General features: G+C 40.5%; 1 protein-coding gene across 2 annotated transcripts in view; it reads left to right on the forward strand.

The window, feature by feature from the left end:
• The window catches only part of LOC110024312, a 105,595-nt gene that overhangs the window by 73,314 nt on the left and 15,776 nt on the right, over window positions 1-16,505 (forward strand). For both annotated transcript variants that reach the window (XM_020724202.1, XM_020724203.1), the window contains exon 11: window positions 3,364-3,463. In XM_020724202.1, the coding sequence (XP_020579861.1) occupies window positions 3,364-3,463 (100 nt within the window). The remainder of the gene's footprint in view (window positions 1-3,363; window positions 3,464-16,505) is intronic.

Here is a 16,505-nt window from a genome sequence, read left to right on the forward strand (position 1 = left end):
TATTTTTCTAAAATTATATATATATATATACGTAAATTAAAAAGTCCTTCCGAAGCGGGTGACGGGATTTCGATTCCGGCGACCGACAGCTTCTTACGGGCGACCCCCAAACGTAACTCCCCCCCTTTTAAACGCCGACATTTATACACGTGGATGACCGATTGTTGCCTTTGGAGTCCCTCAGGAATGCTAAAATTTGAGCCGACCCAAACCTGAATTCTTATATTCTACTTCGGTTTTTTATAGTTCACTTGTTATTTTCTTCGGGGTTTCCCTGTATTTTCTTCCGATTGTTTTCGAGTTTACTTTGTGAGTCACTTGCGATTTTCTTCGAGTTTTCCGGGACATGCTTTGTCATTAAACTCTTACATATACACGCATTTTTGCCTTGCTAGCTGAATTTTCTGCAATACTTGTTTACTTTTACCTGCGACACTAATCCCATTTTTAGGAGCAGCAAACCCGTCAGATACACATGTTTATTTTATATTTACAGCATTTTACCGTTTCTATTGCATCTTTTATTCCTCTTTTTTACTATACATTTTACCGTCTTTTCTTCACTACTATTTTTTTTTTAATACGTCTTTCAATGTTTTTCTTTACTGCACATTTTACTATTTTTTTCTGCTCTTCACATTGTTTTCTTTTACTACACTTCTTTATAGCATATCTTGTTTATACATTCTTTAAATTAATTGCAAAACCTTAATGATAGAGAACAATAGTCGGCTTACCTAGGGTGGATCATTATAAAATCTAAACACATACCCTTTAATTAATTGGATTAATAATGATTGAAATTAAAAGAAACATAAGATATAAAACCCTAAACTTGAAACTGCTACGACATGGAGCATGGAGCAAATCTTTGTGGGCAGCACAATGAAGCCGCAACAGACGGAGGATGACGATCTACAACAACAAAACAAATCTACATCAGCTAAATATTTCCGTAGTTTAAATAACTAGCCACAGGACTTCGAGGTGGTTTGTTTAGCGCAACATAAATCCTCACCTTATCTTTTATGCATTTGCACAATCATGTTGTGTAATCTAAACCTTAACTCGCTTTAGGCTCCGAGGTCTTCATCCATACGACGTAAATTCTCTTATCTTCGAGGTCATTTGTATGATTGTGTCACGCAAATATAAGCCCTAAATAATAAAGCTGACATGATAAAAAATTAAATAACATCTTCTCCAAATTTAAGCCAAATGATAGGATAGTTTGGGAAGCTATTCTTAGGATCTGTGACATCTCATACTTCTCTTTCTTTTTACTCCAGAAATAAATGTTCTCATTTGGTCCTTTTCTCACTTGACTTTTCTTTGTCCAACTTTGGAAACCCTAAACTTTGAATTCATGAAGATAAATATCTCTGATCATCATCGAGAGTTCTCTTAAGTGACTTCAGTCATTTGAGAGTTAATTAACTATAGGGGTTTGCCTCTATAGAGAATTTTAAGAATTCAAATAATATAAACCTTATCTAATTTTTAATATTAGGTAGGAGAACTTTTCGGTCAAAATAAAAGGTACGCAGACCAAAACGAATGTCATGAATTCATTAGTTTATTTAATCGAGTCTCGCCACCAAATAATGTATCTATTTCTTAGGATAGGTGTGTTACTTGCGGTGTTGTGCTCATTTACTTAAACTATTAATTGAATGAGATTCATCTAGTCTCATTTTTCAAAAATTAAAATATCATTTTAAAAAATCAATATATATATATATATATATATATATATATATATATATTAAATCAAAACTACATTTTATATATTTTTAAAATGATGAATTTTATCGGTCGACAGAGCACACTGGTGGGATGACGTTTTGTGAGAAAATGACACACATGTGGTTTTGTATGGAGCATGATGGATGCAAGTCGCATGAGAGCAAGCTTTGTAGGACGTGGTGGGAGTGTGGTTGGCCATGAAAATGATCGCCTTTGAACATAATTGTAGTCAAAACGTAAGGAATGACATAGGAGAGTAAAATGAATGGGCAAGATTGACATGAGCATAGAGATGAAGTTAGTCACGATTGTGTGTTTTTTCATAATGGCAAGAATGAATCTATTGGTGCTCACAAGTGGATGGGAGGATGTGATCAAGGAGGAATGAGGTCTAGATTAAATGCTACTTCAAGAAATTTGGCGGTGGATATAGAAAGGAAATGATGAAAAAATAAAAAGGAACAGGCGAACAATTGTTGAGAAAATTTTAAAGGGACGGTGAGATAATGTGTCAAGATTAAGAGGAAGAGGAGACCAGAGAAAAAGGAGTTGGTAGTGAGGCATAAGAAATCAAATTTCATTTGATTTTTCATGGGGACATTTTAGTCCTGAAGTTTATAGAAGTGTCAAATTGGTCTCATACAATTTAAAATGGGGTTAAAATAGTTCATATGAAGGACTGTTAAAGCTCCAATTTAATAAGTCGGGGATCAATTTGACACTTTAATAGTCAAGAGACTATTATGACACTTTGCTCTCATAAAAGCTCTAGTCACGATCTCCTTATGTAGAGGGAGTTACGACTTCTAAACAAAGGAGTCCAAATAAAAACTAAAATTGCATTAAAATTTAAATGTCCTAAATAATGTTGAAAAATAATTCCTAATCTAATTTAATAGATATCAAAGTTCTTAAATGCAAATAATTAATGAAGCAAAAAATGATTAATCAGATGCATTTTTTATTGAGCAAACATCGCTACATAGGATTTCTAAGAGCTATTTGAATGTTGATATACTTTTGTGAATAACACCTACAATTATAATGATGCATGAAATAAGTATGTGGGAAGGATTAGTACGTTGGTTTATTTTCTACTAAATCTTTACATAATTTCTATTAGTGTATGCAAACTTTTAATCAGAAGATTGTCATATAAATTGTAGGAGATTCTAGAAATAAATCATATGCAAATGAGAAGACATCTTGGTCGAATAGGTGATTTCAGAAGTTTTTCATGGAAAATAAATTTATTTTAAAAAGTAATAAAAAAGTTCATGGAATGAAAAAATCTTATTTTCTACTATTCTCTCATTTTAATTTTAAATATTGGGGCAAGGCTATTGACAATGATGATGTGATTTGCTTTCAGTTTTTTAGAGGGGAGAGTTCATGGTAAAGAAAAAACAATTATATATGAACTAATGATAGCCATCGGCATGCTGATGATAATGATATTATTAGTCCCTTTTTTGTAGCCAAATTTAGGCGAGCTAAAGTTCCATGATCTGATTCAGACTTGGAATGCTTTTGTTTCTGTTTTCTCATCAGCCCCTTCGTTATGATATGTGAATTGTTATTTGAAGTAACTTATAATATTTGCTGTTCTTATTGCAGGCAACAAATCTATCACTTTGTAACTACATTACAGCAATATGTGCAATCACAGTTGTCAGATGTTTCATGGTGTAGATTTCAGAATTCACTTAAACAAACGGTAAAACAAAGCTTTAACAGTCTATATTTTGTGGTTGTGTATGTATCCAAATATTTCTGATTACTCAAAATTCTGAAGGACTTTTCTTTAAGAGACATTTCATTCCTATTGCAATTGTATTTTTATCCATTTCATGAAACAGATCAATCATTTGATGCCAATTTGATGCTTAATACAACTGTGCTTAACTATTGTTATTCAATTTTTCTGTCCAACTTGTTTCAGTTGAGGCCAAGCACGCTGGAATTTTAATTTACTTATTGTTATAACTTTTTTTGTGTGATAGAAAAGTACCGCTAAGACTGAAAGGAAAATTTTATAAGACGGTGGTGAGACCTGCAATGTTCTATGGCGCTGAATGTTGGACTTTAAAAAAGAAGCATAATAATAAGTTAAGTGTTGCCGAGATGAGAATGATTAGGTGGATGAGTGGCTTTACACTTAGAGTCAAAATGCGGAATGAATATATGCATGATAGGGTTGGTGTAGCTCCTGTGACAGACAAAATTAGAGAAAGTCGTCTTGATGGTTTGGTCACATTAAACGTCGACCATCTGATGATCCGATTAGGAGGGTAGATGTTTTAGATTTGACTTGTGTTAAGAAAGGCAGAGGTAGACCTAGGAAGACTTGGGCTTATTGTATAAAAAATGATCTTAATTTACTAGAACTAAATGAAAATATAACACTAAATAGGACGCAATGGAGAAAAAGGATTCATTTAGCCGACCCCACGTAGTGGGATTAAGGCTTTGTTTGTGTTGTTGGTGTTGTATTTTTATAACTTTTTTCTTGGCCTTGTTACAAGTTCATGTTGCGTTGGTATTATTCATCATTATTTTTCTCTAACAGCTTTCTATTTGTTGGAATTGCTTAGAATAAGTTTTTTGAATTGCTTTAGAGTTCCAGGGCTGTAATAGGGTCGGTATCTCTTATTTTAATTTCATAAATTGAATCTGGAAGGCTTAATGAAAAGCTTTTGTATGCCCCTCCACAGAAAAGTATATCAGCTTGTTAGTCATATAAAGTGAGTTCCTACTTCTGACTACAAATTGTCCTGTATTAGATTAAGTTACCTTTACAGTCAAGTTTCTTTGGGTGCTTCATTGTATTTATAAATGCTGGTTATACATATCTAAGTTTATTGCCTTGGTGGCTTGTTGGGTGCCTTTTTGTGATGTTACCAACAAAATGAATCGGCAGCAAAGTGGTGTGACACCATTCTTGGTTGCCTAGATGGTGTAAAAGGATCGAAATAAGTATTTTTGTGTTGTAGGATGAAGGAAGGTAAGAGTATGTGACTCGACGAGAACTAGAGGAAGAAAAGTAGATAGCAAATGCGGTCTAGCTTTAAAAATAGCAAGGAATCTGGTCCGGTTGAGAGAATTGGAGCAATTTAAATGTCATAAGTTTGCCGTCTGTACTTTAGAAAGGTACAAATACACCACTTGTAAGAGCAAGATTACGACACTGAGATGGGTGATGAAATCAACATCTGAGTACGGGCGCTAAATGCCCCCCGCTACGGGGCGCTTCAAACTCCGCGGGCTAGAAGACCCGCAAAGACTCATGGGAACTGAGGATCGCAATTCTCACTCAATGCCCCGTGATCCTTCGTGAACCAGTGGGGGCAGCGCCTTTAGGAATTTCAGAAGGGTTTTTCTTGATCCTTCTTAGCTTCTCTCTCTTTTCTTTTGTGTAGAAGTTTCTTGGGAGTCTATTAATTACTGGCCTTGTGTTTGTGGGAGTCAGTAGTGTTTGTGTTTGTTTTTCAGATTTCTATGTGGAGTTTTTTTTCTCTTTGTGGGTTGTATATGAGGAGGCGGTATTGCTTCTGTTGTTTCCTCTCCGAGTTGGTGATTGTATCTTCCCTTTTTTACGTCCTCATACCTTCTTCTCCCTACTCCTCAGCTGCCTAATTCTCCCTGTCACCCCGACACTTAGCCATTCCCTCTTCTTACAGGTTATTACTGTTGTCCCGTCTCCCTAACTCCTTTCAGCTTCACCCAACCACCACACTATCGTTGCCGATCACCTACAACCCTTCCCACTTGTCCATACAATTCCGCATATTCCTTTCACTCCCTATCCCTCTAGCCGACCTCCACCACCCATTGAGATGCATGTAAGAGTGCTCACTTGTGTTGTTTTATATTTTGTGTTGTTATTTCTGTTCACCCCAAAATGAAAGATTGCTTTTGTGTTTCAGTCTTTTTCCTACTAGTTCTGGCATCATTTGATATCAGAGCTAGTCTAGTCCTAGAGTTTCTTAGCATTTTCCCCTACCCAAGCCACCTCCACCGAATTTTTCCTTATGATTTCCAACCCTAGTCAGGCTACCGCGAAGAGGTACGCCGGACTTGATCCGGGAAGAGATTCAACGAGAAATTTGTCTTCTACAATGGAGATTTGCAGAGTTGAATGACGGGAACCAAGAGGATGTTACCTTCGACCGTGATCGAGAAAGTCAAAGAGAAGATAGGGACGAGGAGATGAATCCGTTCCACAGGGAAGATCACAGTGACGACGAATATCAACCACATCGTTTTGATATTCAATATCAATGGAGGCTGAGAGAAGAGGTCCCTTATGGAGGTCAGCGAGACTTTGACATCACGATGGACCTGCCAGAATTTGAAAGAGGTTGGATCCTGATGAGTTTATCGATTGGCTGCAATCAGTTGCGGATTTTCGATTATAAAGATGTGTCAGAGGACAAACGATTCAAGCTAGCTACCATTAAACCAAAGAAAATGTCTTCTTATGGTGTGAAAATCTACAAATGTAGAGGAAAAGAGAAGACAATGAGAAGATTACTAGGTGGGGGAAGGTGAAAGAGAAGGTGAAGAAGGCAATGCAGAAAAAGTAATTCCCACCCCACTATCGCTAAGATATGTTTTTGAAACTACACAACTTGCAACATAGAAATCTTACAGCTGAGGAGTTTACGCTCCAACTTGACCACTTGCAACTTAAATGCAATATGACGAAGCCAGAAAAACATATGATAGATAGACATCTCGTGGGTCTGAAACCCGCCATCAGTAATGTGATACATTTGCAGCGATAGTGGACGCTATGGGATGTCCAAACATTTGCATGGAAGGTGGAAAGAGAACAGAAGCAAAGCATGCAATAGCCATCCCTTAGGCAACAACCTTCAGGCAAGCAACCGCCTACAGCACCACAACCGACAAGGGCACCTCGGAAGGGACTTGCCAGGTCGGACACGGGAATAACAATCTGAATCAGAGCAAGAAGCAGGAGAAAGGTAGCGCCTCCAACACTATACCAATCAGGGAATGTTTCAAATGCCATAGTTACGGTTACGACGGTTTAGCCTCTCAAACTCTGTTGAGACGCGTTTACGATCCCTACTGAGGTCCAAGGATCATTATCTGCTCAAATTCAATCCTTTTGAGGCCCCACAAGGCACAAAACCCTCTGGCAAGCTTCTTCAGAAACCTAATTTTTCTAGCACCCAGCATGACCACGCCTAGTTAGTGGTGTGGCTATGCCTAAACCGGATGTGGCCAACCCAAAACCACCCCAAACAACCCAAATGTGTTGTAGCCGACGCGACCACACCCGAAGCAGGCATGACCATGCCGGCCAAAAAGAGGCTACGACATATTTATGACCCAATATAAGCGTGCCTAAATTTTAGCAGGCGCCCAATTTTGTCAACCGGCGTGACCACGCCAGCAAGTGGTGAGGCCACACATCCTAGACAGAGCGCCCGACGTAATTTTGTTGGGCCTCAGGCATGGTCACGCCCGGCCTCCATCTGCCACGCTTTGAACAGTGGTGTGACCATGCCCAAGCATGGCCAGTCGGGACTGGCTTGCAAATTTTGACCCTCCAGTCCCCGGATTCCCTCCAATCCATCTCCTTTTGTTTGGTTTTTCACCCAAATAAGGTGTCGGAGATATTTTGGGGTCATTCCAAATTGGGAAAGCATCCTTGGACCTCTATAGCTGAATAACCCATGGGGAAAGGCTCATTTGAGCTGATCGGCTGCCATTTGCTAAGGAGGGGAGTTGGAGCAAGGGGAGGTTTGAAGGAGCTTCTAGGGAGATCTCTTAAGAAATTGATCTTCTTTCTCAAAGAGAAGCCAAGGCAAGCTGTTCTTCCATTTTTCTGGTCGTTTCTCGGAGACCTTTTGATAGGTCGACGAGGAAAGCTTCTTCATTGCTTTGGGGAAGGTAAACTCCAGCAAATTCCTCATTCTCTCCAATGAAGTGAGCTTCCTCACCACTTGGGAGGAAGGAATCCATTCATCAAGGAAAAATCTGGCGGCATCGTCGTCACTCTCTCCGACGAGGAGAGCTTCCTCTTACGAGAAGAAACGCTTCGATCAACTGTCACGAAGATGAAATTCCTTAATCCCTTGCGATTTTCATTCCTATAGACGATTTGGTTTAGATGTAAGAAAGTTAGTTTAGGATTTTGATTTATTAGAGGAAACCCTCTAAGGATTAGGAGCGTTTGTGTTTCCCCCGCGAATCCATGCAAAAAACCTACCCTTTTCTTTTTTAGCTCAAATTCCCAATGCTTGGGGTCATTGTAACTCTGTGTTTGCGTCGGTGATTTCGTCGCCATGACGGAGGGAAGCAAAATCTGTCGTTTGGGCGTAGAGAATGGAAAGTCCCACGAATTTGACATTCTCTACGCCGCAATGATTTTCCCCACAAAATTTCTTCGTACTGGGCAAATTGAGGCTGGCGCTTGTCTCTTTGTGCGACGCCCACCTCGTTTTGTAGATTACCCCTTAGGTTTACTCGTGAGTTCGCCAAGGCAAGCATAATTCGTCATTGAATCTAATCGAATCTTATATTGCATGTGTTTCACATTTTTATTTTATGCACCGCATAGGTTATTTTCAAAATTGCAACAAAATCATTCATTTTTGCATGTGTATTTGATCGCTCGCATCCTTCGGTTCGATCGATTGGCAGTTGCCGGCCCGATCACATCGATAGACCATCCTTTATGCGGTGCATAAAATAAAAATGTGAAACACATGCAATATAAGATTCGATTAGATTCAATGACGAATTATGCTTGGATCGATTATCGTCATTCTACTCAATCGATCGGTCGCCACCAGCCTAACCGTATCGATCGATCACCTTTCGTCAATCAGCCACACACCAACCCGATCGACTATTATCGGGCCATTCAATCGATAAGCCACCCACCGGCCCAATCACATCGATCGATTATTCTTCGTTGATTGGTCACACACCCCAACCCGATCGACCGTCTTCGGTCTATTCGATCGATCTGCTTTCGACCAGCCCGATCGTATTGATCGATCGCACACTGAGGCTCGATTGACTCTCCGGTCTACTCGATCGATCGGCTGCTTCCGGCCCGATCATATTGATCGACTACCCTTCATCGATCGACTGCGATCCAGTTCAATCGACTTTCGTTCTACATGATCGATCTGCACCACCATCGGCTCGATCGGTGTATCAACCACTGTCTAACATAGTCGATCGGCCCACCACCGACCCGATTGATCAATCGATCTTTTGTATTTAGCATGTTGTATTCATTGCATGCTTCTTCACATTATCTGCATAAGCACATCCACACTTGCACGCTATCGTGCACCCATGAGCATTTCCCCTCATATGCTCTTGATGAGTACTCGTGCCTCCCTACAGTGCGTTACTCTATATCCGTTTTGTGGCATCCTTATGCCACTTAGCACCTTGCATGCCCATGACATGCTTGTTTGGAGTCTTTGCATTTGGATTGGTGTTCTCAAATACTTATTCCTGACACTCACATATCATGTGAATGACCAACGAGCGAACCCTTGTGTAATTCCCTTCAAAGGGAGTCACATTATTTCCCTCCCTATGACACCGCTGTTAACCTCATTTTTGGGTGAGGTCTTTACTTCTCTCCTTAGAGCCTAGGGTCTAGTCTTAGGTTTTCTTTGTTTGGCTCTTTTAGAGGACTAGTATCGGACCCACACCAATTAAAAAATTTGAGCCACCTCTTCACTCATTCGAGTCTCGTATGGGCGATCCCGAATCTTCGACATTTCGTTGAGTTGATGAGAACCGACACATGAGACTTGAGTCGAGTTCATACATTAATAGCAGCAGCCCCTAGGAGACCATTTGTGACTCGAGCGCTCGTAAACACCGCATTTTGCGCATGCATCGCACCACACATGATTTTGACTTTAGTTGACTTGTCCGTTGGCGAACTCGTCCGGACGACCCCTGATGACGAAACAGACCACACAGATGCGTCTGAGACATTGATTTTAGCTAGGAATGACACTCATATTGTTATGGTTTCGCGCGCAAGCGTTTAGCATGAATTTCAATGCACGTTTTTTAATTAGCGGTGCGCGGGCCCAGGCTCAACCCAGGTTCGACTCGTGACTGGACTCGGGCTGAACACGGGCTAGGCACCAGCTCACCTGAATTTGAAATTCAAATTTCAAAATTTAAACAAATTATTTAAATTTTGTCTTAATTAAAAATGTTCAGGTGTTAATGCTATCCAATTGAACCTCCCCTGCATTTGAAAACCATTTTTTCCCTGCCAATTGCTTCGAGTAATGGCTCCTCCTGCTGGCCTATTTCTTTCTCGCGCACGAGAGCCTCAGCTCCCTACTCTCACTTGACCGAAGACCCTCTGCCCGCTCGTCTTCTTCCTTTGCCTCTCCCTCTCCCTCTCTCCTCTATCCCGCTCGCTTCCACTCAGCTCTCTCGAACGAAGCTCCTGCTCGGCTCCCTCGCTCGACAGGACAAGATTCTTCCTTCCAGCGAACCGAAGAGCTCAACTCCTTCCGCGCCGAAGACGTCCGCTCCCCTACTCGAGCTCGCTCGCCTCACTCTCCCGAGCGAAGCCTTTGCTCGATCTCGCTTCTCTGCTCGATCCCGTTCGACAGGAAGAACCGAAGCCGCTCAGCTCTCCTGCGTACGCCTGCTTCACCTCCCTCAGAGATCGAGCGCCCCATTCGACATCACTAGCTCCTCCTCACGCCGAACAGCTGCTCGACACTACATCCCTCTTCTGCAAATGGAAACGTTCGCCTCCTGCTCCTCTCTATGGACTACAAACCTCATCTCCTCTCCTTTTTGCTTCTGACCCCGTTAAGCGAGATAAATTTAAACTTACACACCCCTCTTTTGCCTTAAGTTGTTAAAGTTATGCTATTTGGTTTGCCTCTTGCGGTTTTCAGATTAAAATATTGTCTTGGCCCTGAATATAGTTATTGTTTTGAAAAGATTTATGAGCAAAGAGACTCGAGTCTTATCTTTTTGTTTGAGAACTTTGAATGTTTCATGACTTTGGATTTGCAAAAAAATCTAAAAATTTTAATGCTCTGCTTTTGAAGAAAATATGAAGTCTTTCATGTTGTTGGAAATTTTTGGTGCTTCGGTTTTGGAAAATTTGAGTATACTGATTCTTTAATTCATAAATATTTGACACTTGATGCTTGAGCCCCAATTGCGCATGTATAGATTTCTTTATTCTCGTGAGTTCACACGCACGATCCTTAATTCTGAATCGTATAAGTACAACTTTTCTTAATTGTGATACATTCACATGTGTTATAACTCACACTTAAGCTCCAAATGACCGTTCGCTTCAAGATTAAATGTCTCCTTGTTAGTTTTGTGCCTTGAACATCCAAACACAACCACTGCTCCAAATGATCGTTCGCTTCAGGAATTAAATGGCTCTTTGATGGTCTTGTTTGCAAATTTGCATATCTAACACCTTAGTCTCAATTTTTTTTACACACACGCCCCACACTTGGAACTCGAATACTTGCGTCTGTGACAAATGAATTCTTTAGCTGCATACTACACATTATTTGGGGAATGTTTAAATGTATCTTCTTGGGGTTGGTCTACATGTTGTTTTGGAAGAAAATGTGGAGTATGGGTTGTGGGGGGGGGGGGGGGCTTGAAAGTGTTGTTCGGTGATTAATAGTTGTCGTTAATCACTGTAAAAGTGTTGTTCTTTGCTGCGAGAAGCTGTAGGACAACTACCCAGTGCTCTTGGCCGCTGCCTGGTATCGTAGAAGCGCTGTAGGCTGCTGTCCAAGGCTCCAAAGCCGTTGTTTTGAGTATAGGGACGCTGTAGGCTGTTATCTAAAGCTCCAAAGCCGTTGTTTGGAGTATAGCAGACGCTGTAGGGTGCTGTCCAAAGCTCTAAAGTTGTTGTTTGGAGTATAGAAGTGCTGTCCAAAGTCGCTGTTTGGAGTATAGGAGCGTTGTGGGCTGCTGTCCAAGGCTCCAAAGCCACTGTTTGGATTATAGAAGCGTTGTAGGCTGCTATCCAAGGCTCCAAAGCCGTTGTTTGGAGTATAGGAACGTTGTAGCCTGTTGTCCAAGACTCTAAAGCCACTGTTTGGGCTCGTAGGAAGTCATTTAGGTGCTGCCCATCACTGTTTGGGTTCGTAGGAAGCGATCTAGGTGCTGCCCACCAATGGTTCGTAGGAAACCACCTAGGTGCTGCCAGCCACTGTTTGGGTTCGCAGGGAACCATCTAGGTGTTGTCCACTGCTGTTTGGGTTCGTAGGAAGCCATCTATGTGTTGTTCACCCCTGTTTGGGTTCATAGGAAGTCATCTAGGTGTTGTCCACCGCTAGGAAGCCATCTAGGTGTTGTCAACCGCTATTTGGGTTAGTATGAAGCCATCTAGGTGTTGTCCACCGTTGTTTGGGTTCGTAGGAAGCCGCTTAGGAGCTGACCACCACTGTTTGGGTCCGTAGGAAACCACCTAGGAGCTGACCATCGCAGTTAGTTCCGTAGGAAACCATATAGGTGTTGCCCATCGTTATTTTGGTCCGTAAGAAGCCATCTAGCTGCCCACCACTGTTTGTTTGGGTTCATAGGAAGTCGCATAGGTGCTGCCCATTGCTGTTTGGGTTCATAGGAAGCCATACAGGTGTTGCTCTAAGTTCCTAGCTGTTGTCCGGAGTCGTAGGAATCACCGTACACTTGCTAGTTGTTGCTCGGAGCCGTAGGAGGTCGTATGATCGTCGTACTAGCTTCTAACTATTGTCCGGAATCGTAGGATCACCGTACACACTTACTAGTTGTTGCTCGGGGTCGTAAGAGGTCGTAGGATCACTGTACTAGCTCGCGAGTTGCAGTCCGGAGTTGTAGGAAATCTCAGGATCACTTGTTTGGAGTTCCTAGCTGTTGTTACGACTTATCCTACTGCTTACTGTTTTCTTCTTTTCTTTGCAATTTATTTAAATTTCCTGCAAATTATATTATATTTTGCGAGTTAAACATGCAATAGGAATAGCAGCAGTAGACACGCCACGTACGCAGATACATTTTATTTGTTGTTGTTTCTTCAATGCAATTTATTCTTACTCTAACACATTATGCAGATACTGAATATAATTTCATTTTCAAAACAAAACGATTTTAAAAAATTAAACAATATTTTCAAGACAAAATCAACATAACAAAAAAAAACATAACAGTTCATTTTGAATTTACGGGAGTCCCTCGGAGGAGGTAACCCACGGTTGCTAACGAGATCTCCCCGGTTTAAATGAATTTCATAATTCGTTTAAGCTAAGTAAATTCAAAAGAAAATAGTGATACCGGAATGAGGGAACCGTGAGATCCTAACCGGTGTTGCTCTAATCAACTTTAATATCCCCTATAATATTTAAATGATCATAACCTTAGAAAACATTTAATTTGACATCATGACTTGACACGTTAGAAAACTTAAACCCGCTTCGACGAGGACTTTGGAGCAGCTTCGTTGGCAGCGCAGTAAGGAGCTTGGAGCAGACTACAAGTGGAGTTGGTCGTCATTCTACAACAGCAAAACAAGTTTACACCAGCTAAACTTTTCTAGTTTAAACAACTCATAGGACTTCTAGGTAGCTCGCCCAACGCGACGTAAATCCTCACCCTCTTTTAGGCTCCTACACAGTTAAACTGAGCAGTATAAGTCCTAACTCGCTTTAGGTTCCGAGATTGTCGTCTAGAACGACGTAAAACCTCTTATCTCTGCGGACTATTTACATAATCAGTTATTATATAAGTGTAAGTCCTAAATAAATAAAATTGATAGGATTAAAACATTCAAATAACATTCTCTCTAAAACGTAGTCACATAGTATGATAGTTTGGGAAGTCATTGAAGATTCCCCTCAGGATCTGTCACTCACTTAGATGTTGTTTTAGGATATTACGTTAGATGGTATGTTAGGCTAAGGACTGGGATGTTATGTATTCTTTTTCAATGTCCTGACTATATTTCTTTGTTGGTTTCGTTGTCCTAGTCAGACATCATCTTTTGTGCTTATGGTGTGCTTACATGCTTATTATTTTGACATGTATGGTAGTATATTAGGCTGACCTTCTTGCGTGGAGTCATGCATAAAGTACACGTTGCACGTGTAATAAGGGAGAGCAATGTAATGATTTATATACTACCCCTTTCTTGTAGGCGCTGCTTAGCTTCTCGCGTTAGGCATGGCTCATATGGTTTTCCTGCTAATAAAGGTTTAATACAGGTCGAGTCTTTTATTACTTGTGTATTTTTTATATTCCTAAGAAAGTCTTATATTAGAAATCACGTGATGGGGACCAGGAGCTGTTTGTTCGTGTCCCGTATCTTAATTTTAAATCTAATTTATGTATAGAGTTAGACTAGGCGTGTACTTATGTGATGTTTGGCCACATTTTTATGTTTCCGGGATATATTGCCGTCTCAGTGACACCGTCCTTTTATTCTTTCTTATATGAATTGCTTTACTGTTCTTCTTGTGTCTGTGTGCTTGAATTGTTTTTCCATCATTTTTACTTTGTGGATTGTCTGAGAATTATGTGAATCATTTAGGATTTCTAAGGACCTAAAATTGTAAATTTTTTTATAAAATCCTAATAAAATTTTAAGTTAATTAAAATTTAGGATTAAAACATTCAATATTTTAAAATCTATGATTTACTTTCCTACATGGTTTTCGGGTCGCTTTTGAAATGAGTTGCATAGCAAGAACTTATCACATGTCATATTAATAGGGTCTCTATGTTTAGGATTATGGTAGATAACTGCATCATACGCATGTCCTGAGGAGAAGCACGCGTGTTTCTATAACCTGACTGGCCCGGTATAGATTTCCACATTGTTTTCTAGAGCGCTTAGGTCATTAGAAGGCTCCCCGAACCATACGGGGCATAAGTGCTTTTGTCAAGAGCATTTCTAGCTTTGCAGGTGAACCTCCCTTCCTCTTTCTTTCTGGCACCCTCGCCACTTCGGTGGATATAAGTTTCTTCTCTTGGAATTCTACCTGATAGACATAGGATGGGGTTTCTTTCTTTTGACCTTAGAATTACTGAGGTCCCTGCGAACAACGCAATTCACGGATTGCTGGCCAGGGATCTCTGGACGTGTTGGGTCGACTATCTTCATGACCAGATAGACTTAGACTCCGAGTGACTTGGGATGACGGGTCTGTGGTGCCCCAACCTGACTACCTATACCTGTTAGGGATTACTCCTCCCTTCTTTTGGCTACCCCTATTAAGCTCGGTTTCTCCTTTCCCCTTCGTTAGTATTATCTTGACGGCTTGATTATCGATGGGTTCTCAGTCATTTAGGATACGACGATTTGTCCTTTGCTCTTTCGACTCTGATATGCTTTGACTTATCAGGATTTCTCGTTGGGATAATTTGTTTATTTCGCAGCTCCATATGTCGATGAGTCTGTTAATTATGTGGGGATCACAAGAGACTCACATTTCGAGGATATTGGTCCAAGGTGACTCCGCCCGATCTTGTTTGGGCGGATATACTTGACCTATTCTTGCGAGGTTTATCTCACGTAGGTTTTTCATGTTTTCTTTCTCTTTGTTTACCTTCTTCGTTATATGTCCCTGTTTTTCTGGTTTCTCTCTTCTTCAGATCATTCTTATTATTTGGGAAATAGACTTATTCTGAAAAAAGAATTATACGATAAACAAGCTCATGATTCTTTTAAAAATAAAAAAAATGAGAAAAAAAAACAGAAATGATGTGATTTTCTCCTCTTTCTTGTGGAAACATCAATCGGAAAGCCGCCACCAATTTTCGGAGAGCGAGACTTTCTCTCTCCAATAGCAGTTCCAACTGAAGAGGAGAAGTTATTTTCCCAGACATATCTTTGCAACAAAAGTGGACAGAGGGGAGGAGTTGTTTTTGCCATTTTTCCTTTTATAGGTTTCAACTGCTATTCCTTCTGCGGGAAGTTGCGACTGTAGCCGCCTCCATTACTTTTTTACTCTTTTCACATGCGTGGATTGTGGTTATTGAAAAGTTCATCGTTAGTTTGCTTGCAAAAGGACTTGAAAAAAGCTATTACAGAGGTGAGACTGAATGGTATTCTTGATTGGAATCCCAGCAGCCGACCTACATGCCCTCCTCCAAAACTCTCCTTGTTGACTTCTTCGTTGGAATTCTTTTGTCCAGCAAGCGGCAGTCGATTCTCTCCCTGTAGGTTGCAACCCTTTTTCTTTGTTGTCGGAAATGTTTTCTGTCAGCAATCTGCCATGCAAAGGACTCTATCCTGTGACAGGATCTCCTCACCGCAGTCCCTTTTTCTGCAATGAACTCTGCTTCGGAGCTTTTATTTATTTTTTCTACTGCCAACGAGAACTGTAGTCAACTGAAAGTTAGTTTTTCCTGCAGGTTGTCTACTTCCCTGCAAACCCTACTGCAACATTACTTGTAGGAGACTTCTGTCTACCACAAACACTACAAGAAATACAATAAAAAACAACCACAGTTGTCTACTCTCCTGCAAACTCCATTGCAGCATTACTTGTAGGAGTCTTCTACTTACTCACAAACACTGCAGGAACTGCAGTCAAAGACAACCACAGTTGTCTAGTTCCTTGCAAACTTTCATGCAGCATTATCTGTAGGATTCTTATACTTACAGATACTGCAGGAACTACAGTAAAAATTAACCGCAATACGGGTTGAAGACTTCAAGTGCTATATCACAAAATTTTCCTTGCCTGTTATTTGATGTTTTCTAATCC

The sequence above is a fragment of the Phalaenopsis equestris genome, unplaced genomic scaffold (assembly GCF_001263595.1).
Source record: "Phalaenopsis equestris unplaced genomic scaffold, ASM126359v1 Scaffold000251, whole genome shotgun sequence".
Lineage (NCBI taxonomy): Eukaryota > Viridiplantae > Streptophyta > Magnoliopsida > Asparagales > Orchidaceae > Phalaenopsis > Phalaenopsis equestris.